The 26,758-nt window shown below is 45.1% G+C and overlaps 1 protein-coding gene across 3 annotated transcripts in view; it reads left to right on the top strand.

Moving 5' to 3' along the window:
- The window catches only part of IQCK (IQ motif containing K), a 124,651-nt gene that overhangs the window by 31,995 nt on the left and 65,898 nt on the right, over positions 1 to 26,758 (top strand). For all 3 annotated transcript variants that reach the window (XM_047780383.1, XM_047780382.1, XM_047780384.1), the window contains exons 5-6: positions 19,176 to 19,228; positions 19,366 to 19,443. In XM_047780383.1, coding sequence (XP_047636339.1) covers positions 19,176 to 19,228; positions 19,366 to 19,443 — 131 coding nt within the window. The remainder of the gene's footprint in view (positions 1 to 19,175; positions 19,229 to 19,365; positions 19,444 to 26,758) is intronic.

The raw sequence follows: 26,758 nt of genomic DNA, 5'->3' as shown, positions 1-26,758 counted from the left end.
ATCCTATAAATCAATAAGAGAAATGAGAACAACACGATAGAAATAGGGAATGGAAAAATAGACAGAAATTAGGATGAGGAAGTTCACAAGAGGGGAGACCCAGAGAGGCAACCACAAATCAAAAGATGCTCAGCCTTACTAACGTTGAAGGAAGTAAAAATAAAACCACAAAGTTCCCGTCGTGGCTCAGCCATTAATGAACCCAACTAGGATCCATGAGGTTGAAGGTTCAATCCCTGGCCTTGCTCCGTGGGTTAAGGATCCGGCATTGTCATGAGCTGTGGTGTAGGTCACAGATGAGGCTCAGATCCCGAATTGCTGTGGCTGTGGTGTAGGCCAGCAGCTACAGAGCCGATTAGACCCCTAGCCTGGGAACCTCCGTATGCTGCGAGTGCGGCCCTAAAAAAGACAAAAAATAAAAATTAAACCATGGTGATATTATGGCTCACAGATCAGCAAAAATATAAATGTTTGACACTATGAGGAATGGCTGAAGCTGTGGAGAAGGGAACTTCCCTGTACTGAAGCCTAATTGGTATCATGCTTCTGGGGAGAAAGATGACAGAACCCAGTAAAGTAGAAAATAAATATACTCTTTGACCTAGAAATTGTGCTTGGGTCGATACCTAGGGGTGGAGGAAACTGAGTTTTTAACCTGACCTTATTACATTGGATTGACTATCATGACATTTAAATGGGTCCAGGCAGCAGATCCCAATTTTACCTTTTGGGATTTTGCACCTCAATAGGAAATATGGCTCAAAATTCTAAAAATGTTTTTGAGTTCTGTATGCTGCTGCAAAAATTCTCTATAGTTGTATACAAAGAGCTCTGAAGAAGGACAGTAAATGCAACATTGGGAGTTCCCGTTGTGGCTCAAAGAAATGAATCTTTGACGAGCATCCATGAGGATGCAGGTTCGATCCCTGACCTTGCTCAGTGGGTTGGCCATACGGTGTTGCCATGAGCTGTGGTGGTGTGGGTTGCAGATGCAGCTTAGATCCCGCATTGCTGTGGCTGTGGCTGTGGCTGGCAGCTACAGTTCCGATTGGACCCCTAGCCTGGGAACCTCCATATGCCTTGGGTGTGGCTCTAAAAATACAAAATACAAAAAAAAAAAGGCAACATTGTTTGAAATATAAAGAAATGGAAATGACTATAAGGTTCTTGAACAGGAGGATGTGGAAATAAAACTTTCTTTGAACAGCTTTATGGGGGTACTATTTATATACCATAGAATCCGCTATTTACACAAGTGTCCATTACAGATGGATGGATAAGCAAAATGTGGTCGGTGTTCCCGTCGTGGCGCAGTAGTTAACGAACCCGACTAGGAACCATGAGGTTGCGGGTTCGGTCCCTGCCCTTGCTCAGTGGGTTAACGAGCTGGTGTTGCCGTGAGCTGTGGCGTAGGTTGCAGACTCGGCTCGGATCCTGCGTTGCTGTGGCTCTGGTGTAGGCCAGTGGCTACAGCTCCAATTAGACCCCTAGCCTGGGAACCTCCATATGCCGCGGGAGCAGCCCAAGAAATAGCAAAAAGACCAAAAAAAAAAATGTGGTATAGCTGTACAATAGAATATTATTAAGCCCTAAGTGAAAAGGAAATTCTGTCCTATGCCACCACATGGATGAAACTTGGGGACATCATGCTGAGTGACATATGCCAGTCACACAAAAGACAGGTATTATATGATTCCACTTACATGAGAAACCTATAGAGTAGTCAAATTCTCAGGGACAGAAGGTAGAGGCCTGGATTCTAGGGGCCGAGTGGGAGGGGGGTGTAGGGCATTGTTTAATGGGTATGGAATTTCAGTTTTGCAAGATGAAAAGGCTGGTTCCACAACAATGTGAATGTAGTAACACGGCTGAATTACACCCCAAAAAATGGTCAGGATGGTAAACTTTGTGTTGTATACATTTTGCCACGATTTAAAAAAAATGACTTTTAAAAATCCGTTTATTTTTGGAGTTCCCGTCATGGTTCAGTGGTTAACAAATCCGACTAGGAACCGTAAGGTTGCAGGTTCCATCCCTGGCCTCGATCAGTGGGTTAAGGATCCGGCATTGCCATGAGCTGTGGTGTAGGTTGCAGGCGGGCTCGGATCCCGCGTTGCTGTGGCTGTGGTGTAGGCCATTCAGTGGATACAGCTCCGATTTGACCCCTAGCCTGGGAACCTCTGTATGCCGTGGAAACAGCCCTAGAAATGGCAAAAAGACAAAAACAAAAAAGCAAAACAAAACAAAAAACCATTTATTTTCAGTGGCTCAAATTTAGAGTTGTGCGACCATCACCACAACCTCATTTTAGAAGATTCCCATCAGCATAAAAAAAAAAATCTCTAGTGATCATCTGCCATCATTTCTCATTCCTGCTCCTGCCCCTAGGTAACCATTAATCTCTCTTTTTTTTTTAATCTCTGTGGATTTACCTTTTCTGGACAATTCATGTCAATAGAATCACATGCCATATAGTCTTTTGCATCTGGCCTATATCACTATGACGTTTCAGGTTCATTTATATCGTAGCATGTATCTGTACTTCATTTGTTTTTATTGCTGAATAATGTTCCATTGCTTGGCCAGATCACATTTGGGTGTTTGTCTTCACTTTTCGGCTATTGTGAATAATGCTGCTGTGAATTATTTGCATACAAGTTTTTAAGTGGACCTGTGTTTTCATCTCTCTTGGGTAGATGCCTAGGAGTGGAGGAAATTGAGTTTTCAGTCTGACCTTAATTACATTTGATTTGACTGTCATGATGTTTATTTATTTAGTCTTTTAGGGCCACACCTGTGGTACAGGGAGGTTCCCAGGCTAGGGGTCAAATCGGAGCTGTAGCCCCTGGCCTACGCCACAGCCACAGCAACACCAGATCTGAGCCAGGTCTTTGACCTACACCACAGCTCATGGCAGCGCTGGATCCTTAACCCGGTGATTGAAGCCAGGGATTGAACCTGTGTCCTCATGGATGCTACTCAGGTTTCGTTTTCACTGAGCCACTACAGGAACTCCTATCATGACATTTAAATGGGTCCAGACAACAGATCCCAATTTTACGTTTTGGAATTTTGCACCCACGTAAGAACTTCTGAACCACAACAGGAACTCCCAAGACTGTTTCTTAGTGACTGCTCATTACCAAAGATTTACCGTCTACGTGATTCATCAAAGGTCATCCGTGACAGGCATTATTTCTTACTGTGATTTAGTTTAATCCTCACAGCAATACTTTCAATGGGTGGCTTTATTGTTTCTTTCAGTTGTGGAGGAAACTCAAGGCTAAAAAATACACGCGTTCCCGTGGCTCCTAAGAGGAAATGTCTGGGTTTGAACCTGGAGCCCGGTTGCACAGCCTGGCACCCCGTTCTATGTCAATAAAGCTATTCGTGCTGAAAAGACTTCCCTTTGCAACTCTTGGCGTTGCTGTCAGATCTAGTGTGTAAACCGTGCAAGAAAATCTTATTATAACTTTATAGTCATGCTTCTTCTTCTTCTTCTTTTTTTTTTTTCTTTTTAACAAAAGCAGCATTGATCACTTCATTCCCCAGACTTGGCTAGGAGTTGCTTTTGTTTTTGAAAATCAAAGTCATCCCCAAAAGACAAGGCTTTAAAAAGAAAGTCAACAGGCCCTGACCTGAGGGTGACCCCGTGGTTGTCCAACAAAATAAAGGCAGTGGCTTTGTGACAGGATTTTCCTTTTTTGCCCTGAAGCTTTGTCCTCTTGCTTTCAGGGGCATGGCTCTGTGCCGGGTGGCTGTGGTAGCAGTCTTGACTGGCTGCTGGATCGGGAGAACGCTACCATTTGGCCAGAAATTGCATTTCTTTTTTTATACTGTAGCATAAGTTAACTTTTTGCTACACAACAAACTACCTCAAAAGCTAGTATCTTTTTTTTTTTCTTTTTAGTGCTGTACCTATGGCACATGGAAGTTCCCAGGCTACGGGTCACATCAGAGCCACAGCCATAGCAATGCGGGATCCAAGTCACATATGCAGCCTACTCCACAGCTGACAGCAACATGGGATCCTTAACCCACTGAGCAAGGCCACGGTGTGAACCTGAGTCCTCATGGATACTAGTGGGGTTCGTTACCGCTGACCCACAAGGGAAACTCCCCCCAAAAGCTAGTATCTTTTTATAAGTATAATTTACAATCTTGTGTCAATTTCTGCTGTATACCAAATATACATTCTTTTTCTCAAATTATCGTCCATCACAAAAGCCAGTATCTTAAAGCAACAACAATTTATTTAGCTCACTGTTCTGCAAGCCAGCCGTTTGGACTGGGCTTAGCTGGGAGTTTCTTCTGGCCTCGGCTGGGTTCATTGCCATGTCTGCAGTCAGCTACCAGGTAGGCTGCGTGCTGGCTGGTCTAGGAGGGTCCCAGCTGTTCCACTTGGTCGCTCATCCTCCATCAGACTGACCCTGGATTGTGGTAGCTGGACAGGGTTGCAAGAATTTGAATAGAGTCCTCAAGGCCTCTTGAACCTGAGGCTTGAAACTGCACAGGGTCAATTTCACTGTGTTACATAGACCAAAACAAGACATGGATCCAGTGCAGATTCAAGGACTGAGGAGTCCATCTCTTGGTGGGAAGACACGTAAAGTCACATTGCAGAGGGTGTGGATACAGGGAGGGGTGGAAAATGGTGGCCTTTATTTTGCAATTTACCTCTTATGCTGTATTAGAAATAAAGTGGATTTGGCAGCAGATGGCAGATTTGACTTCTGACTCTAGCCTAGTAGCTTCAGGGAGATGACTTGTGTACACCCCAGGCTAGGGGTCGAATTGGAGCTACAGCTGCCAACCTGCACCACAGCCACAGCGATACCAGATCCGAGCCACATCTGCAACCTACGCCATGCTCTCGGCAACACTGGATTCTTAACCCACTGAGCAAGGCCGGGGATCGAACTCATGTCCTCATGGATACTAGTCAGTTCATTTCCACTGAACCCCAATGGGAACTCCTTTTCTTTTTTAAGGCAGGATTATTGAGAGGATTGCAGAGATCGTGTGTGAAGGAATGAGCTCTGGAGTCCAGCCGGGTTCAAATTCGTCCTCTTCTGCTTACTTGTAAATGACTTTGGGGAAGTTATTTAGCTTTTCTGCACCTCCATTTCCTAATCTGTAAAGTGGGAACACTAATAACATTAACTTAATCATAGGTAGTTGTTGTGAGGATTAATGAGTTCAATGAAATTTAAAAGAGCGCAGCACTAAAATAAATAAATAAATAAAAGTGTCTGGCACTCAGAGGGCATTCATTCCATGCTAACTGCTGTTGACTCGTTAACATTATCTTGGAAAATAGCAAGTCTATTAAAGGAACGTCATTCCCCAAAGGCCCCTTCTGGGCGACCAGCTGTCGCTTGAATGAATGGAAGGTGGTATCCTTGTTATTACTTTCTGGACATTGCACATGGCCAAGGGTGGATGTTCGTCATCCTTGAAATACTGGTGCCTTTCCAAAATGATATTTATGTGTAAAAATCTAAACATAACTCTTCAGGAATTATGGTGAGCTCAGAACCTGACAATGCAACATGAAGAGACCTTGAAGGGTTAAAGAGATGCTAGAATCACAGCTAGTGATCAAATAAAATAAAATAAAATAAAATAAAATAAAATAAAGGAAATAAGGAAGGAAGGGAGAGAGGGAAGGAAGAGAGCCAGCAAGCATCTCAGAGCTCTCTTGAGAATTTATGTCTAAAGAATAGGAGCCACTTTTTATTTTATTTTATTTATTTTATTTTTTCTTTCTTGGTTGCACCTGAGGCATCGAAGTTCCCAGTCTAGGGATGGAATCCAAACTGCAACTGTAACCTACGCCATAGCTGCGGCAACGCCGAATCCTTTAACCCATTATGCTGGGCTGGGGATTGAACCTGTGCCTCAGTAGTGACCTGAGCTGCTGCAGAGACAATGCCAGATTCTTAACCTACTACGCCACAGCAGGAACTCCAGAAGCCACTTTTTAAAATGAGTGAAAATAAGATTCAATTGATTGGGTTTTTGTTTGTTTGTTTTATCAAGAACGTGTCTTAAAATAAGTCATTGACCCTCTTGGTTGTATAGACAACTGTGTTTCTCCTGCTACTTTTTAGGAATGGAAAATCTCAAGTCTTGGAGCTCCCTGGTGGCTCAGTGGGTTATGGATCTGGCATTGTCACTGCTGTGGTTAAGTCACTGCTGTGGCAAAGGTTCAGTCCCTAGCCCCTGAACTTCTGCATGCCATGGGTGCAGCAAAAAAGAAAAAGAAAAACCCAAGACATAAACTAGTTCTAGACCTAAAAGATGTTTAAACTGTTGATTCCTTGGAATACCAGAAAATAGAGAAAAGAGGTGAAACAGAGCTTTCTTGAAGTCAAACTTCTGTGTCAGAAACCAAGTCCTCTGGATTTTTCCATATTCCGTACTTCCAGGTGAAAGAGTGTCTATCTCTTATTGGCTTTGTTTTTGTAAATGAAGTTTTATTGGAGCATATAGGGAATCTATAAGAATTAAATAATGCAGTTAAATCGTTTCATATATTCATTGCTTCATATATTGTCTATGGCGGCTTTTGTACTATAACGCAAAACTGAGTGGTTGTGACACAAGCCTAAATTTTTTTTTGTCTTTTGTCTTTTGTCCGTATTTTTAGGGCCACACCCACGGCATATGGAGGTTCCCAGGCCAGGGGTCTAATTGGAGCTGTAGCCACCGGCCTACGCCACAGCCACAGCAACACCAGATCTGAACCGCGTCTGCAACCTACACCACAGCTCACGGCAACGCAGGATCCTTAACCCACTGAGCGAGGCCAGGGATGGAACCCGCAACCTCATGGTTCCCAGTCGGACTCATTTCTGCTGAGCCACAACAGGAACTCCCCTGATCCCTGTTCTGAAACCCTAGAACTATCCAGACTTTTATGGAAGTAGCTGCTGTTATTTGTACATGGAAGGCTCTATAAGGGACGCTTAAGCATAGAGATTAGGGCCATGCTCACCTGAGTTTAGGGTCTGGCCCTACCTCCTTCTAGATATGTGACCTTGAAGCTTGCAAGCATTGCAACCATGTAACCTTAGCCTTCCTAAGCCTTAGCTTCCTCCCTTGTCAAATGGAAATAATAACAGTACTTGCTTCATATAGGGAATCTATAAGAATTAAATAATGCAGTTAAATTGTTTAGCTCAGTGACTGGCACAGCTGTGGTGGAAAAACAGCAGTAAAGTAAGAACAAACTTAAATGGGGGAAAAGTTCCTTAGACCTGGAGTGGAAGTCTGGAAAGGGAGAGGTGGGCCGAGACTGACCGCATGGGGCTTGGATGGTGGGCGATTAGGCTAAGAAAGGTGGACCGCTCAGGCAGAACACCGTATGAAGGACAGGGGCGCTGAGTCCCCCTCTGGGCCCCTGGCAAGACTCCTTAAACTCTGTGAGCCTCGGTTTTCTCATCTGTTAACTGGGAAGGGAGCCTCATAGTACCCACCTCCCCAGGCTGTTGGGAGGATTGAATGAGATCAAGGGCAGGGGGAGTGCTGAGAAAGGGGTCGCCGTTGTCATTATGGATTATGCCTCAGGAGGAACTCTGAAGGAGAGGCAGGTGTCAGCAAGTGAAAAACCAGAATGCGGAGGCATGGGCTCAGTTGACAGTGAAAGAATAAATCCAGTTTTGGGCAGGTCTAATGAGATGGATCAGGACAGAACATACCTTCAGAGCTTCTGCCAGAAGCTTCCTTTGGCACTGGCCCTGACATGTCTTCTCTGAGCAGAGGGCGCACCCGGAAGGGAAGGCTCCAGACTCTTTGGTCTCCTGGACTCATGACTGTGAAGCTAGCTTTGCAAATAATTTTGATACTGAGATAGGAGTTTTTGTGGAGCGGGGTTTTCATGGACTTGCCTGATCCTTGCAAAGTCTCGGTTGACTTTGACCTTTGTGGTCTTCCATTTATAGTGACAGCTTCCTTCCCTGGTGCCCCTGGGCTGCCAGAATCTATGTGACTAGGAGGCGAGAAAAGGTTTTGGGTTTTTGGTTTTTGGCTGTGCCCATGGCATGCAGTTCCTGTGCCGGGGATTGAACCCGCGCCAGGGCAGCAATCTGAGCCACAGAAGTGACAATGCTGAATCCTAACCACTGAGTCACCAGGGAACTCCTAGGGAAAAGTTTTTAAGGCAGGAAATCCACTGTGCAATTGTTAAGATAGGCCTTCAGGGAGTTCCTGTGGTGGCTCAGTGGTAATGAACCATGAGGACAAGGATTCTATCCCTGGCCTCGCTTGGTGGGTTAAGGATCCCAGCATTGCCATGAGCTGTGGTGTAGGTCGCAGATGCGGCTCGGATCTGGCATTGCTGTAGCTGTGGTGTAGGCTGGCGGCTACAGCTCTGATTCAACCCCTAGCCTGAGAACTTCCATATGCCTCGGATGCAGCCCTGAAAAAATAAATAAATAAACAAATAAATAAATAAATAAAAGATAGGGCTTTAGTAGTCTCTTTAGACGAATGGTTGATTAAAAGGCCACAATGCCATTCCCATTCTATCATGAACTGGGTTGTATTCCACTGAAGCAAATTAAGTTTGACTCGTGTAACTATCATAAAGATTAGACATTACAGTCGGCTGGATGTTCTTAACCGATCCCCTGACATTGAGCCATGCCTTTGGATTAGCTTAACTGGAAGACGAGAGATCAGAACTTAATTAGAACTTAATTGAACTGCTATATTAAACGTAGCTGGCTTAGTGGCTATGCTGTAAGCTTCACTTGGAAATTCTTTCCAGTGCATCTCCGAATATATATTTTGGGCATTCAGAGTAAAGGTAATGATTGTTACTGTAAGCAGTTTTTTTGTTTTGTTTTGTTTTTGTTTTTTGCTTTTTAGGGCTGCACTAGTGGCATCTGGAGGTTCCCAGTCTAGGGGTCGAATCAGAGCTACAGCTGCTGGCCTACACCACAGCCACAGCAACGCAGGGTCTTAGCTGCATCTGTGTCCTACACCACAGCTCACGGCAATGCCGGATCCTCAACCCACTAAGTGAGGCCAGGGATTGAATCCACATCCTCATGGATACTAGTCAGGTTCATTACCACTGAGGCACCATGGGAACTCCGGTCATGACCTACTTTGAAACCACACTCCTTCTCAGATAGAACTTGGAACCCACTACCCCTGACTTGGGAGGGGACTCCAACTCACTGTCTTTTAGCTAAAATTGCTCATCTAGTGTCAGAATTCAGTCAAGCTCGGGTTCTTTTGTCTCTATGTGGAAAGAATTCAGCGAGAGAGGTGAAGTGTTAGGCAAAGAGTGAGTTTATTAGCCCTTGTGAGAGATCCTGGGTGGCAGGCAAGGGAGTACAGCCCGGAGAGCAGAGGCTACATTTTTATAATCAAAGAAAAAGCGGGGGAGTGCCCATCATGGCGCAGCGGAAACGAACCCGACTAGGAACCACGAGGTTGCAGGTTCAATCCCTGGCCTTGCTCAGTGGGTTAAGGATCCTGCATTGCCGTGAGCTGTGGTGTCATTTGCAGATGCAGCTCGGATCCCAAGTTGCTGTGGCTGTGGTGCAGGCCGGTGGCTACAGCTCCAATTGGACCCCTAGCCTGGGAACCTCCATATGCTGTAGGCGTGGCCTTAAAAAGCAAAAAAAAAAAAGAAAGGGGGGGGAAGGTGGGGAGTGGAGAAAACCATCTTCTCATTTTGGGGTAGACATCAAAGCTTACATCCTTGGTCCCTCCTTTGACCCTATATGGTTTAACCAGGACCATCCCGGTACTTTTAAAATCATATGTATATTGGTAAAAGCGTGGTAACATATACGAAAATATGGTCATTCATCTCGGGTTTCAGTGATAATGTCCCCTTTCACCTATATTCCTGTCTTGGCTACAGGCAGAAATGCTCCTCTTCAAGGACCAGTAACTCCCTGAATTCACGTAGCAAGAGTCAGACCTCATACCTACTTTCTTGTGTTTTAACTCACAGGACTCGTGGCTTGAGTGTGCTCGGCCCTTGAATGCACCTGGTCTTCCTTCAAGGCCGTGCACATTGCTGCTAAGAAACCGTATCTTTTCTTGAGTGGTCATTAGTTTATAAACGTGTCCAAAACTCGTTTAAAATTCCGTCTTTGTCTTTAATCTCCTAGTTGGATTTCTAAACTAGCTGTATAATTATCCCACTCTATCCCTATCACTTTGGAATCAGTCCTTGGAACTAGGTGTATTTAGTGGGCTGTTAGGCATGTGGAAAGAGCCCTACCCAAAGCAACAGCTTTAGTGCTGGGGAAGGGTGGGCCCCAATAGGAACTCAGGTCCCTATTACCACAAGAAGGCAGAAGGGATACTGGGCAGCCATTCCTTATGTTGCAACTAACAGAAACCTAGCTTAAACAACAAAGGGGATTTATTAGCTCAGGAAACTAGAAGTTTCTGAGATAACGAATGAAGGCTTCAGGATTGGTTTGATCCAGGTGCTCAATGATATCATTGAATACTTGATTCTCTTCTGTCTCTGCTTGGCCCCTTACAGAATCAGCTTTATCCTTAAGCTGGCTTCCTTCAAAGTAGGAGAACAGGCCCAGGTTTTGCCTCAGCCAGGAGAGAATGGTCAGGCTCTTTCAGAAAAGCAAAGGAAATGGTTTCTGAGAAGCCCCAGCAAATCTCCTCCCACAGCTCATCATTCTGAAATGGATTATGTGCCCGTTCCTGAGTCACTGAATCCCTTTGGTCAGGATAAATGCGGATCAGGGTTGGTTTAAGTGCAGGTGGCAGGTAAGGTGGGATTATCTGGATTCCTTCATCAGGGTTCACGGCCGGAACTGGAGCTGGAGCTGGAGTTCATTTGCACTCGTCGAAACTACTCTTCAACTTGGGTTGGTTGCTGGACATTGGAGTAGTTACCACAGTGGGGCCATGTCCTACTTCTTTCTTTATCTCTGACATTTAGCACAGGGCCTGCTGCATAGTAGGTTCTCAATAAATCTTTACCGAACAGGGCCAAACTGAAACAGTGTACCTTGCTTGCTTCATCTGGAAAGAAATCAGGAGTTTTATGCACAAGTAAAATGATGGCTGAAAAATAAATCTTGTCTCAGCTTTAAATACTGACTAAATGCGGAGTCTGGATAGAGGTGATAAGAATTTCTGCCTCTTTCCCCATCCTCTCCCATGCCACGTAGAATTTTCCTTTCGGGTTTTGGTTGCTCATCAAATTCCATGACAGTGAAAAGGATTGTAAACAATCGTTGGTATCAGGGAACTGTTTCTAACTCCTGATAAGTCCTTTGATGATCTCATGGCATTAACATTTGCTACTATGAATAATTCAGTAAACCCAAACCTTTTTTTATCTTTTTGTATTCCTGGCCCATGTAATAGTCCTTTATTCTAGTGTTATTGTTCAAAAATAAAATATCTGAATGTCTTTTCAAACGTGTCAGGGCTCTGGTTAGTGAGGGAAAAACTCCATTTCCTGGCCTTGACTAATAAAGAACATTAGAAATACCACCAGCTTTTGTTTGAAAACAAATTTCTAAGGAGTGGAAAAAAATAGATTCTCGCAGGAAAGGTGTGGCAGACTTACTTCAGTGTGACTTTTAAAAAATCAGAACCACTTTTAGAAGTGGCCCTGTGGCCCCGTACTGGAAGTCATGGTCAATGTTACGAGTGCGTATTTTTAACTTCTTTTGAGAAGTATTATTTTTCATTAACGAAATTCTCATGCAGTGGGGAAGAAAATGAGCCCATGTTTGAAGTTTGCCGTGAGAAGCATTTTGGCTTCTGGTTATAGTTCGAATGTGTGCTTATTCCTAGGATTATAATTATTTCTCAGTTTTGTCGTATCTGGGGGGTCTGAGGGATCTGGAAGTTTCTTGTGGAGAATATAGCTCTGTAGGAAAGGAGATCATGACATTCCAAGTGTGTGCCACGCCCACAGCCTTAACTGCAGCCCTTTGTCCCTGCTGTGTCCATGTCCCCTTCACACTGGCTCTAAGTGACTGAGCCGGGAATCAGGGTCAGACCCTATGGGCAGCCACTCAGGGGTGGCCAGTGGCTGTGGAATGGTCTGGTATTGCTCTGCCCAATAGGCATGGTCCATCCTGGGCAGGGTCTAACCTGTCCGCTCAGACACTCCTATCTGGTGAACTGGGACATCAGACCGCAGAGAGAATGGGCAGATCACAGTGTGGGTAGAAGGAGCAAGACGCCAGAGACGGGAGAGAGCTTGAAAGCCCATGAGTCAGCAGACCTTGAGGCAGAGAGAAGAGGAGAAAGATCCAGTTGGGAGAGAGCAGGAGAAACATCGGCAGCAAGCTGGGGAAAAAAAGCCACGACCAAAAAGTTGAGGTCGGAGGTCCCTTCATAGTTCAGTGGTGAACGAACCCGACTGGAATCCATGAGGATGCGGGTTCAATCCCTGGCCTCGCTCAGTGGGTTAAGGATCTAGCGTTGCTGTGGCTGTGGTGTAGGCCGGCACTTGAAACTCCCATTGGACCCCTAGCCTGGGAACTTTGTATGCCGCTGGTATGGCCCTAAAAAGAGGGGAAAAAAACAAAAAGTTGAGTTCCACTTAGGACCAGAATCAGCTGAGTCACTGAGCTACTGGTGGACAACTCTGGCTAGCCTGTCCCATGTCCCAGGCAGCTGTGGACACTGGCTTTTCTTCCTGAGACCTGGCTCTGCCCCCGGTCACATTCCTTCTACCTCTGCAGTAACCGCTGTGCTAGGCTGTATTATTGCTCCAAAAATATTTGCGGCCTCTCCCTTCAGGGAAGCTTGACCACGTCACTGCTTTGGTCCGTGGAACGAATGGACACATCATTTCAAACACCTCTTAGGAGTCAAAGCATAGTTCCCCATATTCTTTTCATCTGTCATGATAACATTTCAGAGAGAGGCTGCTCCGTTGGCCTGAGGCTCAGAATAAAGACCAAATGGAGCCTGGGCCGTGGCTGGTTGAAATGTTCAGGGAACATGAGTGAGAAACCATCAGTGATGCAAGCTGCTCAGACGGCGGGATGCAGGATGCCCCGATGATGTTTTAAAAAGCCCCGTAACCAAGGTAACCCAAGTATCTTTCTACCCCTTGCAAACCCAAAGAACTTCGGCCAACACAGTAAAGCCAGCCATGCTTCCCTTCACTAACTTCCCAGCATGTGCTTTTAATCTTGCTGGGGTGAAATTGTGTTACCTGACTTTCCAATGCTGCTTGCTTCTCTTCCCTATCTTTTTTCTTTTCTTTTCTTTTTTTGTTGGAAAACACACTCACTTTACTATAGCGTTTTTTTTTTTAATTCAAGTTGACTTATAATGTGGCTTTAAATTCTGTTGTACAGCAAAGTGATTCAGGTATACATATATATACAGTCTTTTTCATATTCTTTTCCATACGGTTTATCAGAGGATATTGAATGTAATTCTCTGCTATATAGGAGGACCCTGTTGTTTATTCATCCTATATATAATAGTTTGCATCTGCTAACCCCAACCTCCCAGTCCATCCCTCCCCCCTCCCGCTCCCCCTTGGAAACCACAAATCTGTTCTCTATGTCTGTGAGTCTGTTTCTGTTTCATAGATGGGTTCATTTGTGTCATATTTTAGATTCCACATGTAAGTGGTATCATATGGTATTTATGTTTCTCTTTCTGAAATCACTGAGTATGATAATCTCTAGTTCCATCCATGTTGCTGGAAATGGCATTATTTTGTTCTTTTTTATGGCTGTGTAATATTCCATTGTGTGTGTTCATCTGTTGATGGACATTTAGCTTGTTTCCATGTCTTGGCTATTGTGAATAGTGCTGGTATAAACATAGGGGTGCATGTATCTTTTTGAATTAAAGTTTTGTCCAGATATATGCTCAGGAGTAGGGTAGTTGGATTCTCTTCCTTGTCTTCGGTCCTCCAGTCTATCTTGTGTACATGTATCCAACATAAAAATTGGTACAAAATACTGTCTGGATTGAACCCTGATCTCTGCCCTTTCTCTCTTTGAGTTTGAGTCTTTTATGATTTATTCTCCTCCCTTGTCCTTCCTTCTCCCCGCCCCCAGTTTTGTTTTTCGGGTTTTTTTTTTTTTTCTGGTAGGCAAGAAAAATATTTCTTAAGATAGGACGTTTGTGAGAGATACAAGCGGGCAGGCAAGGAGACTGTCCCGCCACCCCAGTTTTATTACAAACTTTTTTCCAACCTGTAGAGGAATAGGAAGCATTTCAGGGTCAACAGCCACCTATTATTTATCGTCTAGCTTGTCCAGTTACGATTTCACTTCATTTGCTTCATCTTTATCTGTCCTCAGTCCATCAACTCATCTGTCTCTACACCCATCTTGCTTTTTTAGGGTGCGCTTTAAGGGAAAGATTCATAATGACGTGATAGTATCATATCTCTTGACAGTATTTTTCCTCATAATTCTGTATTTCTATTTATTTATTTATTCATTTAAAATTTTTGCAATTTTTGGCCACATTGTGGCACAGAGAAGTTCCTGGGCCAGGGATCGAACCCACACCACAGCAGTGACAATGCCAGATCTTTAACCTGCTAGGCCACCAGGGAAATCCCTATTTCTGGATTTTTAAAACCTTGTTTTTTAACCTCATATAAAGTAGGCTTTTTTTTTTTTGTCTTTTTGGGGCTGTACCCGAGGCATGTGGAGGTTCCCAGGCTAGGGGTCCAGCAACACAGGATCTGAGCTGCATCTGCGATGTACACCACAGCTCTCAGTCACGCCAGATCCTCAGCCCACTGAGTGAGGCCAGGGATCGAACCTGCATCCTCAGGGGTGCTAGTCGGGTTCGTTCACTGCTGAGCCACGAGGGGAACTCCGTATATAAAGGAGCTTTAATTGATCCCTCCGCTCACCCAAACTTGGACACTTTATCCTTTAACAATCATGAACTCAGTGTATTTGTCTGCATTATGTAAGCCGGGGGTGCCCACGCTTGTGTAATCTTGCTCTTTAATTTTTCTCTCTATTACTTCCTCCCTTATCTCTTCACTCACCACAACTTTTCATTTGCTCACCCTTCTCTCTTTCAGCTCCCAGCAGATAATTTTTAAACTAAACAGCCAGACGAACAATATCCCCACTGTTTGGTGTGTCTGAGTATGCACGGCACGTCCACACTGCCCAGAACAGAAGGAAAACACAATTTCTTCCATTTTATTTCTCTGCATCAAAATGATTAAATCTGTCTGCATGACCTTCATACATCAGACCATTTGGCTATTTTAAAAGCCTATTTAATAGAGTAAGTCAAGCTGCATTCCCTTCATAGAAGGAATCCTTACCACGGAACGGTAGAGTAAATGCCAAGGAACAATGCATCTTTTGTAGGGTGAAAGAGAGAGACACCCCCGTCCTACAATTGCTGGGTTGTTTAGATTATTAGATGGCAACGCATGCTAGATACATATTTGTATTGTTGTACAAGCATTTTCTTATTTTGCTTAGAGACAGTTTTTCAAAGGGAATCCTGCTCTTACAATGAAGGCTTAGAAGACGGGGTCTGATACATTTAATTTTATCACCGTGGCCAGCAGTGTTTCAGTCTTTTAATAAAAGGCTATCAGCAGTGAGGAGAAAGACTGCAAATAATCGCGAGCAACTCAGGCATCGCTCTATTTTATTTACTATGACAAAGCTTTCCGTGAAAAATCTTAAGTAATACTTTCCTTTTTGGTGAGAATCAATTTCACAAGCGTCTTTTCAACCTTATCTAAGCTTCTAAAGCTGTCTGCTATTTCCAAGTTAAGGGAGAAAAAAAGAAGAAGAAAAAATTCCTAAGAAAATATTAGGAGAAGAGCATAAAGAGAAATTGTCCAGAATTTATTAGCAATTGCTCCTTATAAATGTTGGAATTCTTGTACGTGGGTTCTTTCTTGCATTTTTGCTTGAGAGTTGAGTATTGAATTCATCCATTCACTTAGTTACCACTCACTGGTCACCTGCTCCGTGCAAGATACTCAGGCACAGGGCGTATAAAGAAAAAGAAGGCATCTGCCCTGTCCTCAGAGGGTTTACAGATCGATGGGGGGATGGGCATGTGGGCTGGCACTCATGTTACAGTTCCATCTGAGGTGAGGGGAGCCTCTTCTAAACTGCAGAGGGTAAGAATGCTCAGAAAGGCTTCCAGGGGGCTTCTTGAAGGACAAGCGGAGTTAGCCAATGAGAGGAGAAAGGAACAGCAGTTAAAACTCCTTCTGTTGCAAACAATACATAACTCAGCACAAATCAGCTAAGTAAAAAAGGGGGCTACATTGGCTCATGTTCCTGAAAGATCCAGGGAATTTGGGCTTCAGGCATAGCTGGATCCAGGGTCGGGTGCACTGTCCCTAGGAATCTGCCATTGGTGATCTACCCAATAGCATCTCCCTATTTCCTTGTTAATCGAATCTCATGTTTGTGTTCTTCAGGTGTAGCTAGGCTGAACTACTTATATCTGTAAAGATCCTATTTCCAAATAAGGTCACATTCTGAAGTATGTGAGGTTAGGACTTCAGTCTGTGAATTTGGGGCGGGGTGGTGGGGGAGGGAAGATGAAGAGACAATTCAACCCGTAACACCCTGGCTTTCTTTTTTCTATCTCTTGAATATCCTGCTAGTACCTCCCAGTGACCAACCCGACAAGAGCGTGAAAGAGCTGGGTTGATATGAACCATAAAATCAGCCTCCTGAGGCACAGAGTGGGGTGGAGGAAGGTACACCTCAAGAGGCAAAGAGAGAATTTCCAGCAGGTCTATCTTGCCTTCATTCTTGGGAAGGATCTCTTCACATTTCAACCAACAATTCGTTCTTAGCCCCTGCTATCTTAAAAGGAGAGGCAGAGGGGGAGGGAGGAGGGAGCAGGATGAACTGGGAATTCCGGCTAGTAGATGCAAACTATTACATTTCGATGGATAAACAACAATGCTGTTCCCGTCGTGGCTCAGTAGAAAAGAATCTGATTGAAATCCATGAGGATGCAAGTTCGATTCCTAGCCTCCCTCGGTGGGTTAAGGATCCGACATTGCTGTGAGCTGTGGTGTAGGTCACAGATGTGGCTCAGATCCCACGTTGCTGTGGCTGTGGTGTAGGCTAGCAGCTGCAGCTCTGATTCAACCCCTAGCCTGGGGTTGAATATGCCCCAGGGATGGACCTAAAAAGCAAAAACAAACAAACAAACAAACAAACAAACAAAACCCAAAACAAAACCAAGGTCCTGCTGTATAGCACAGGGAGCTATAGTCCATGTCCTGGGATAGACCATGATGGAAAATAATATTAAAAAAGGAATGTATGTAGGTGCATATATGACCAAATCACTTTGCTATACAGCAGAAATTGGCACAACATTGTAAATCAACAACACTTTATAATTTAAAAAATACAAAAAAATTAAAAGGGCATACCCACTGTGGCTCAGCAGGTTATGAACCCAACCAGTATCCATGAGGACCTGAGTTCCATCCTTGGCCTTGCTTAATGGGTTCAGGATCTGGCATCACCACAAGCTGCGGCATAGGTTGCAGAAGCACCTTGGATCTGGTGTGGCCGTGGCTGTGGTGTAGGTCAGCAGCTGCAGCTCTAGCCCGGGAATTTTCATATGCCAGGTGCGGGTGCAGCCCTAGGAAAAAAAAAAAAAACTAAAAGGAGAGGCAAGGAACTTCTGTCTCCCCGTTTCTGTAACAATCTTCTAAAAAGAGTTAACTTTCGGAGTTCCCGTCATGGCTCAGTGGTTAACGAATCCGACTAAGAACCTTGAGGTTGCAGGTTCGATCCCTGGCCTTGCTCAGTGGGTTAAGGATCGGGCGTTGCCGTGAGCTGTGGTGTAGACCGGCAGCTATATAGCTCCAATTCGATGCCTAGCCTGGGAACTTCCATGTGCTGCAGGTGTGGCCCTAGAAGGACAAAAAGATAAAAATAATAATAGTAATAAAAAGAGTTAACTTTTCTGTTTGAGTTACAAGACACTTTACATGGAACTAGAACGCAGGATGACCAGCGCTTTACCCCATGCTGTTCTGTGCACCTCTTCCCTGTTACTCCAGGACGTGCTTTTGCTTGTGGCTTCCAAACTATCTGTCACCTAGAAAAGCTACTTTCAGGTACATATTATGGAACCTCAAAAGGGGTGGCACTAATCCAAATGAAGTTTATCTTTCCTTACATATCAAGAGATCAGGGCAGGGCAGCCGCAAGCTAGTACAGTGGCTTAAGGCAGTCCTCCAAGGCCCAGGTTCCTTCTAACCCCCTGCTGGGTGCTGCTCCACCTCCAGCCCCACACCCGTTTGCAGATGGAGAGAAGCAGAAGGAAACACCAAAGAAGTAGAGGCAGCAGAAATCAAGAAAGTCACGCTTTCTCAGAAATGTATGGGCCATGGCCACCTCTGTCCCATACAGCGGACCTGTACGATTGTCCCTTGCTACCCGGGAGGCTGGGAAATGGAGTTTCCCCCGTAGACTGACAGTCAGTCAGGTGTCTGTTAATGAGGATGAAGTGGAGCGTGGCCGTTGGGTGGGCGGCTGGCAGGGTCCCTGCACTGGCCCGTCGAAGACGGCCTCCTGAAGCACTGCTGTTCTGAGGATTGGAGGGGACTGGGGGAAAGCAGAAAATACGGTGATGCAGAATCAAGGTCTAGAATTAAATCCAATGCAGACAAGTCCAAAATGCATGTAATAAGTCCCCTCCCCTGGGCACTGTCTTTTATTAGGCCCTGCTGAAATAGTCAGAAAATACACTCACCCCAAGACGGCTGGAGAAATGTCTTCAGGATTGTTGTTTTTTTGTTTTTTGTTTTTTGTCTTTTTAGGGCCTCACTGGCAGCATGTGGAGGTTCCCAGGCTAGGGGTCCAATCGGAGCTGCAGCTGCCGGCCTACACCACAGCCACAGCAACGCCAGATCTGAGCTACATCTGCAACCTATGCTACAGCTCAAGGCAACGACAGATCCTTAACCTACTGATTGAGGCCCGGGATCGAACCTGCAACCTCACAGTTCCTAGTCAGATTCATTTCCGCTGCACCAGGATGGGAACTCCTGTCTTCAGAATTCTTTACATTGCCTGAGTCTTAGTTTGTTGATGTGCCTGTAAATTTATGCATATTTCATCTCGCACAGGTAATCAATTAACCCCCTCTTCCTTTGTCCGACTTAAATGTGTGAGCCAAGAATGTAATTGAGTTCTCTCTTCTCTCTTTAGAGGAAAAGAACCAAATTCATTGCCTGTGATTTTCTGACCGAATGGTTATACAAGTAAGTTTTTCATGTCTTTGAATATTCAATGACCCCTACAGATTCGATAGTGTTAATTTGCCAGCAGAATAGCAACAATTAACTTGAATTCTTGCTTATTGTTTTCTTGTCAATCAAACATGTGCCGTCTTGACCAGTCAAAATCCAAAGAGGGCAGGGGAGCCATTCACAGAATTCTTCTCCATCCCATTTGTGGAAGAGTGGCTGAAATATCAGTAAGTAATGACACAAGGCTTTGAATAATTTATTCCTAACCTTGAGATTTTAATAATGATAATTTCCTCCAATCTAAGAGAACCAACTCATATAATCCACCTAGGGCCCTGGGTCAATTTTAATATGTGGCTCTTCTCTCTGATGATTTTCATTTTAGGCTAAGGGCAGTGATTATTGAAGAAGCACTTCAGAAGTAATACAGAAAACTGAAAAAAATTCTTATCCTAAGTAATTCATCTCTCCATTTTCTCTCCCTTTCCTTCTGGTCCCGAAGGCATTATGTCTCAGGAAATAGGGCTAACATTTTCTACATGTTAATTTTAATTATATGCATCAATTCTACATTTAAGACACTAGAACATAACAGACGAAGTTAACACTCTCTTTCACCATCATTCTAATCAGACTCTTCTCTCCTCCCAAAATTAATCAGTCTGGTCTATAGTGTAACCTTCCCTGGCTCTTAGAATTAGCTATTTAATTATATAAGATTAGCTTGTTCCATATAAAATTAATAGTATTTTATGTGAGCTGTTTATCGTCCATGACAGGGCGACAATAATGATAAGGACCAACATTTGTGTAGTGCTTCTATCAGTCGCCTCAGCATTTAGCACTAATGCAGTCATTTGATCCTCAAACAATGCTGTTACCAGCACTGTTTTGCAGGTGAGGAAATTTATGCATTATTCTGCAACTTCCTTTTATTTGACTCAAATATATGATTTTAAGATTTAGCGCTGTCGATTCAGCTACATCTGATTCATGCCTTTGATCGCTTTACAGTATGTCATTTCTAGGTTGGCACAATTTATTCATCCATACAATAAACCTTTATTGAGTACTGCTATGTGCCAAACGTCATTCTAGGTGCTGGAAATAGAGCAATGAACAAAACAGCCAAAAACTTCTGCTTTAATGGCGCTTATATTCTGGTGGGAGATGACGGATATTAAGCACATAAATAAGTGCTATTGGAAAAATTCAAGCAGAGGGGCGAGAATGTAGGGTGTTGAAGGGGCTTAATTCCACATGGAGTAGTCAGGAAAGACCTTCCTTGGAGGATGACTCTTCACAGTGGTCCACTTTTTTTTTTGTCTTTTTGTTGTTGTTGTTGTTGTTGCTATTTCTTGGGCCGCTCCCTCAGCATATGGAGGTTCCTAGGCTAGGGGTCCAATCGGAGCTGTAGCCACTGGCCTACGCCAGAGCCACAGCAACGTGGGATCCGAGCCGCGTCTGCAACCTACACCACAGCTCACGGCAACGCTGGATCGTTAACCCACTGAGCAAGGGCAGGGACCGAACCCGCAACCTCATGGTTCCTAGTTGGATTTGTTAACCACTGCGCCACGACGGGAACTCCTGGTCCACTATTTTAAGCCATAGGTGGGAGAACGATAACTCAATTTTGAAAAAATAATATTCAATTTATTTCTTTGAAAATGTTTTCATGCCAGCCCTTTGCAAGAGCAATGTCAGGGAACTGAGGCACTAGGAAATTAAGTAAGGCTTGTAAAATCCGCATTCCCCCCCACCATTTTTTGTATTTTAGGATCATACCTTTGGCATATGGAGGTTCCCAGCCCAAGAGTCGAATCGGAGCTACAGCTGCCGGTCTACGCCACAGCCATAGCAACGTGGGATCCAAGCCACATCTGCAGCCTACACCACAGCTCATGGCAATGCTAGATCCTTAACCCACTGAGCAAGGCCAGGGATCAAACCCTCATCCTCATGGATGCTAGTCAGGTTCGTTACCACTGAGCCACGACGGGAACTCCCCAAATCCCCTATTAAACAGAGTAGAAGACATGAAATTAGACCCTTACCACTCAAATGTTATATCTTTTGTTCAAATATGCCTTTCTTGGGAATGCCAAGCTGAATAGACTCTTGGCTTCCTTTCTCAATTTTGAGAGTTTTAAAGACTCCAGGTGTTACCAGTTTTTAATAGTCTGAGACTAGCTACACATTGAAAGGAGAATATTAGAAAACCTTGTTTCTCATTAAGCTTCAAGTCTGTGCCTAATTTTGTCCAGTATAAAAGTGGAAAGCCTATAATTTATTGACCATAAATGATTAATAAATGAAAGATTTGCATATATTTTTCTTTTTTTTTTGCCTTTTGTCCTTTTAGGGCCACACCCCCACCATATGGAGGTTCCCAGGCCAGGGGTCAAATCGGAGCTGTAGCTGCCGGCCTGCACCACAGCCACAGCTTGTAACCCCCCCCCCCTTTTTTTTGTATTTTAGGGTTACACCTTCCGCATATGGACGTTCCCAGATCCGAGCCTCGTCCGTGACCTACACCATAGCTCACGGCAGCGCCACAGATCCTTAACCTGCTGAGCGAGGCCAGGGATTGAACCCGCAACCTCATGGTTTCTAGTCGGATTCATTTCCACTGTGCCACGACGGGAACTCCTGCATATATTTTTCTAAGACAAAGTTTTTTGGGGTATCATTCTCCAGGTTGAAAATGAAACACTTTCCCACTAACAATAATCAATAAAAAAGAATCTTAAAAATAAGAGAATTTCTCTAAATTAAGAATTCTCTCAAATGCCTGGTCTTTATTGTACAAGTACCTTAATTTAAAATGGTTGCTGGGAGTTCCCCTCGTGGTTCAGCAACCATTTTAAGAACCCGACGTAGTGTGTGTGAGGATGTGGGTGCAATCCCTGGCCTTGCTCAGCGGGTTAAGGATCCAGCGGTGCCACAAGCTTCAGCATAGGTCACAGATGTGGCTCAGATCCATGACCCTTGGCCCGGGAACTTCCATATGTTGTCAGTGTGGCTGTAAAAATAAAATAAAATAGTAAAATGAAATAAAATTTGCTAACTTCCACTGGCAGCTCATATAAATGTACTGCAAAGTAGCAATAGCAGTCATTTCCGCTGAACTGCACAAGAACTGAAACAGAAGAGCTCTCGCTTTAACTGGCATTTGTGTCTTCTGCTTCCATTACCTTTCAAAGAGCTGCCCAGACCGTGCTAAAAATTTAAGTAATACTAATCTAATTTGATGCAATCGATATTTATTGAACACCTACCAAAAGCAATGCACAGAGCGTGGTGCAATAGCGAAAACGAAGATAAATAAAATATGGCTCTGGCCCTTGGGGGTGAGAGAGCTGTGTTTACAGCTAGCTGTAGTTTCTGCAGCAAGGGTTGTAAAACAGATGTTAACAAAGCAGTCCAGGGAAATGGGAGCGCAAGACATCTAGAGGCCTCCTCTCCCCGCGCCCCCCCCCCCCGCCCTACCTCCCCCCAGAGGCCCGGAGCCAGTCCGATTGGGCCAGTGGCCAAGTGGATGCTCAGGTTTGAAGAGGCAAGAACTCAGGGGCTCTGTCCTCCTTGAGAATGGTCTTGAGCAGCAGGGAGCCAAGGAGGGCTGCAGCCAGGAAACGGCCTCTCATCCAAGTTTCCCCACCCCTGGCATCCCTGACATCTAGCATGAGCCTTCTTTGTCGTGGGAGTTGTCCTGAGCGCCATAGGACATTTCACAGGATCTCCACCGCCCCCCACACCCTGCTCCTCGTCATCATCAACCAGAATGTCCTCAGGGAGTTCCCATGGTGGCTCAGCAGAAACGAATCTGACTAGCATCCATGAGGACGCAGGTTCAATCCCAGGCTTCGATCTGTGGGTTAAGGATCCGGCGTTGCTGTGGCTGTGGTGTAGGCTGGCAGCTGTGGCTCCGATTCAACCCCTAGCCTAGGAACCTCTATATGCTGCGGGCATGGCCCTAAAAAAAAAAAGACAAAAAAAAAAAGAATGTCTCTAGATCCTGGCCAAAGTGAGGGGAGAGCAGGGAAACAGAAAACTCACCCCTGGTGGAGAACTTCAGATTAAGTTCAGAGTGAAAAGTGAGTGGAAGCATGACAGGGAAGGGAGACAAGCTGAGAAAGTTGGTGGTGAGTACTGACATTCTGGTGGATGGGAAGGTGTCTGCTGAGAACAAGGCAGGGGAAGGTTCTGGAGGCTTGTGGGGGAGGGGAGGAGGCTGCAACAGCTGCTCTGGTGGAACAGATAAGGAATCAGCTAGGGATAAATAGGGAGTGCCCAGCTGATGGCCTGAATTTGTGGTGCATATAAACAGCCTGCTTGCGAGATTATTTCCAGCAACTGTCTGCAGCCCTTGAACGGGGTGGAGAAAGCAGATGGTTGGGTAAAATCAGGGCTGAAGACTAGCAAGGCTAATATAGTAAAAGGTCTAGACCAGGCCTGGGGGCGCTGGGGGGTGGGGGAGCAGAAATTTCCCGCTACCCTTCTAGGTTCTTCTGGCCGGCCTAAGAATTAAATTGGCAGGACACAGATTGACAGGAGAAAAATCAAACAAAAGTTCAATAACAGGTGTACATGGGGAGTTCCCATTGTGGCTCAGTGGTTAATGAACCTGACTAGTATCCATGAAGACAAGAGTTTGATCCCTGACCCCGCTCCGTGGACTAAGGATCCTGCGTTGCTGTGAGCTGTGGTGTAGGTCGCAGGTGCAGCTTGGATCCAGTGTTGCTGTGGCTGTGGCGTAGGCCAGTGGCTACAGCTCTGATTGGACCCCTAGCCTGAGAACCTCCATGTGCTGCAGGTGTGGCCCTAAAAAGACAAAAGACAAAAAAACCCCAAAACACAGATGTACATGGGAGAGGCAGAGGAGAACTGAGTTACTAAAATAGCTGAAACCCTCCCCTTAAATGCAGAGGAGTTAGGGGTAGGGATCTGAGACCTCAAAGGGGCCGGAGAAGGCAGCTTGGTGAAGCTGGCAAAGCAAATGTTTGGTAAGTGAACGTTTGCTCGTCCCTGCAGAGACAATGAGACAGAGCCGACTGCTATCTGAGTGTCCCCACCACCGCTAGCTCCCAATCCGTCCCTTGCAGACAGCTCCGGCGACGCCTCTATTCTAGGCACAGCCTCTCTCTCTAAAGTCTTTCCAGGCGGTTAGCAGGACGGTCAAAATTTCTTCCTGAGTCTTTCGGGCCTTGATTGTTTTCAGCTCAAAATAGTCCTCATGTCAGAGGGACACTTCAGGACAGTCTAAATTTGTCCCCCTGCATGAGAACTTTTCTAAGCATAATGTACGTTTTTCTCATAAATTACCATATTTTCTGAAGTGTTCTAACAACCGATATTCGGGATGAGAAAGAAGCACCACTTTATGTGTCCACATTGGAAGTGAGAAACATAGCAAACTCGGAAACGCTAACATGCGGACCCTAAGGTCCATGTGGTTTTTGGAATTTCAACGACGCTTATTTGGATCCTGGTTCAAAGAAATAAACCAAAAAGAAAAATTAAAGTTCCCTGGTGGTTTAGTGGTTAGGATTTAGCGCTTTCACTCTTGCAGCCTGGGTTCAATCCCTGGCCAGGGAACTGAGATTCCACATCAAGCCACTGTGTGCTGGGGCAAAATAACAATAGTAATGATTAAAAATTTTAGATAAGAAAAATTAGGAGGCAGTTGGAAATTTGAACACCTAATAAATAATTGTTGTGTAAGGCATGCTGTAATGTTGATTTCATAGTCATAATCAAAAAGTTACTACTTTTTGGACAACATGCTGAAATATTTATGAATGAAATATGAAATCATACGATGTCAACCAACGGGGATAGGAAATTACATTGAGTTACGCAGAGAAGCATTTAATGGAAGCTGGGGGGTGACCCGGGTTCTTTTTTTTTCCCTCTCTGCCTACTTTTTTATAGCTTGGAAGTTTTCCATAATAAAACATGAAAAAGAGAAGAAATGGTAAGAGGTTTCAAAGCTCCTCCTGAGCACCCGATTGAATCGCAGATGGTGCTGTGAGCAAGGCGGCATCTTCTGACTGGCAGTGTACTGGGAGGACTGCGGGCGGTTCTCTGCTGGAGGTGGCTGGTGACAGCGGTGGAGGCGGAGTTCTCATGTGATTATGCTGAGAAACGCAAAAGGCATGGAAGGAAAATGGCCCTGGGGTGTGAGAGGGAGAGTGACAGGTGTGGGCCCAGGTGAGAAGCTTCATGGAGCTCTCTCGGTTACCCACGTGGAGACCTGGCTCTCTGACCTGGCACAGCTCACACGGGCTTCATCTTCCCTCTCTGCCCACCTCCAACGCCAAACTCAGTTCTCCCCAGCGACAGAGAAGGGGGATTTTGTTGTTGTTGTGTGTTTGCTTATTGCTTTTTAGGGCTGCATCTGTGGCATATGGAAGTTCCTAGGCTAGGGATGGCATCGGAGCTACAGCTGCCAGCCTGCACCACAGCCACAGCAACGCCAGATCCAAGCTGCATCTGTGACCTACCCGACAGCTCATGGCAACGCCAGATCCTTTACCCACTGAGCGAGGCCAGGGATTGAACCCACCTCCTCATGGATACTAGTCGGATTTGTTTCCGCTGCACCACAACAGAAACTCTGAAGGATTAATATGATCAGAGCCTTGGGCTTGTCCTAGGAATGGCGCCAGTCATCTCAGAGCTCCCAGAGAGCAAAGAAATGGCTTTCTAGGTCAGGTCAGCACAGTCAGTCTTTTAGGTTTTGCAGGCCACATGTGGTCTCCGTTGCAACTGCTCAACCCCACAGCTATAGCATGAAAGCAGCCCTAGACAATACGTGAACAAGTAGGTATGACTGGGCTCCAATACGACTCTGTTTCCAAAATAGGTGAAGGGGTGAGATTTGGCCCTTGGGCAATAGTTTGCTGAGCCCTGTTCTCCACAGACACCAGCAGCCCAAGTCATGATCACACATAAGGGCAAAAAAGGGTATGAATAGAAGTAAGTAGGTGGGAAGGATCAAAGGATGGGGAAGATTGTAAAGAGATCAGGAATTTGGGAAGTTGAGCTGTGACAGGCTTGAGGGATGGCCCATTCTAAGATGAGACCATTCTATTGAGTGAGATGGGGCGGGGGGCGGGGGGGGCGGGGAGGGGGAATAGAATCATCTGGACTCAAAGCCAAGTTGTTGGAGGTGTCATCAGTATGATTGGAAATTGGGTGCCAGCTATTAAGGGAATACATTTTCCCCCACTACTGATACATAGTTTGAAGAAGGTGACGCAAGTGAAATCCCAGACGTGTCCAGGGAGGTGTAAGAATGTTCCAGAAGTCAACATGGTGATGGTGTTGTGTAGAGGTTAGGAGCCTGGGCTTTGTGGAGGGACAGCTCTGCCTTCTCAACCAGGCTCTAGTCCTTCTAGCTGTGTGACTTGGCACAGATGATGCAAGTTCTCTGAGCCTCAGTTTTTCCATCTGTAAAATGGTTTTTCGTCTAAACCAAGCTAGTTCCTTACCTAAGAAGAATTTTGGTGCCAGCTATTAAGGGAACACATTCCCTCA

The sequence above is a fragment of the Phacochoerus africanus genome, chromosome 5 (assembly GCF_016906955.1).
Source record: "Phacochoerus africanus isolate WHEZ1 chromosome 5, ROS_Pafr_v1, whole genome shotgun sequence".
Taxonomy (NCBI): Eukaryota; Metazoa; Chordata; class Mammalia; order Artiodactyla; family Suidae; genus Phacochoerus; species Phacochoerus africanus.
The sequence above is the reverse complement of the archived record's forward strand: the minus strand, read 5'-3'. Positions and strand labels throughout refer to the sequence as shown.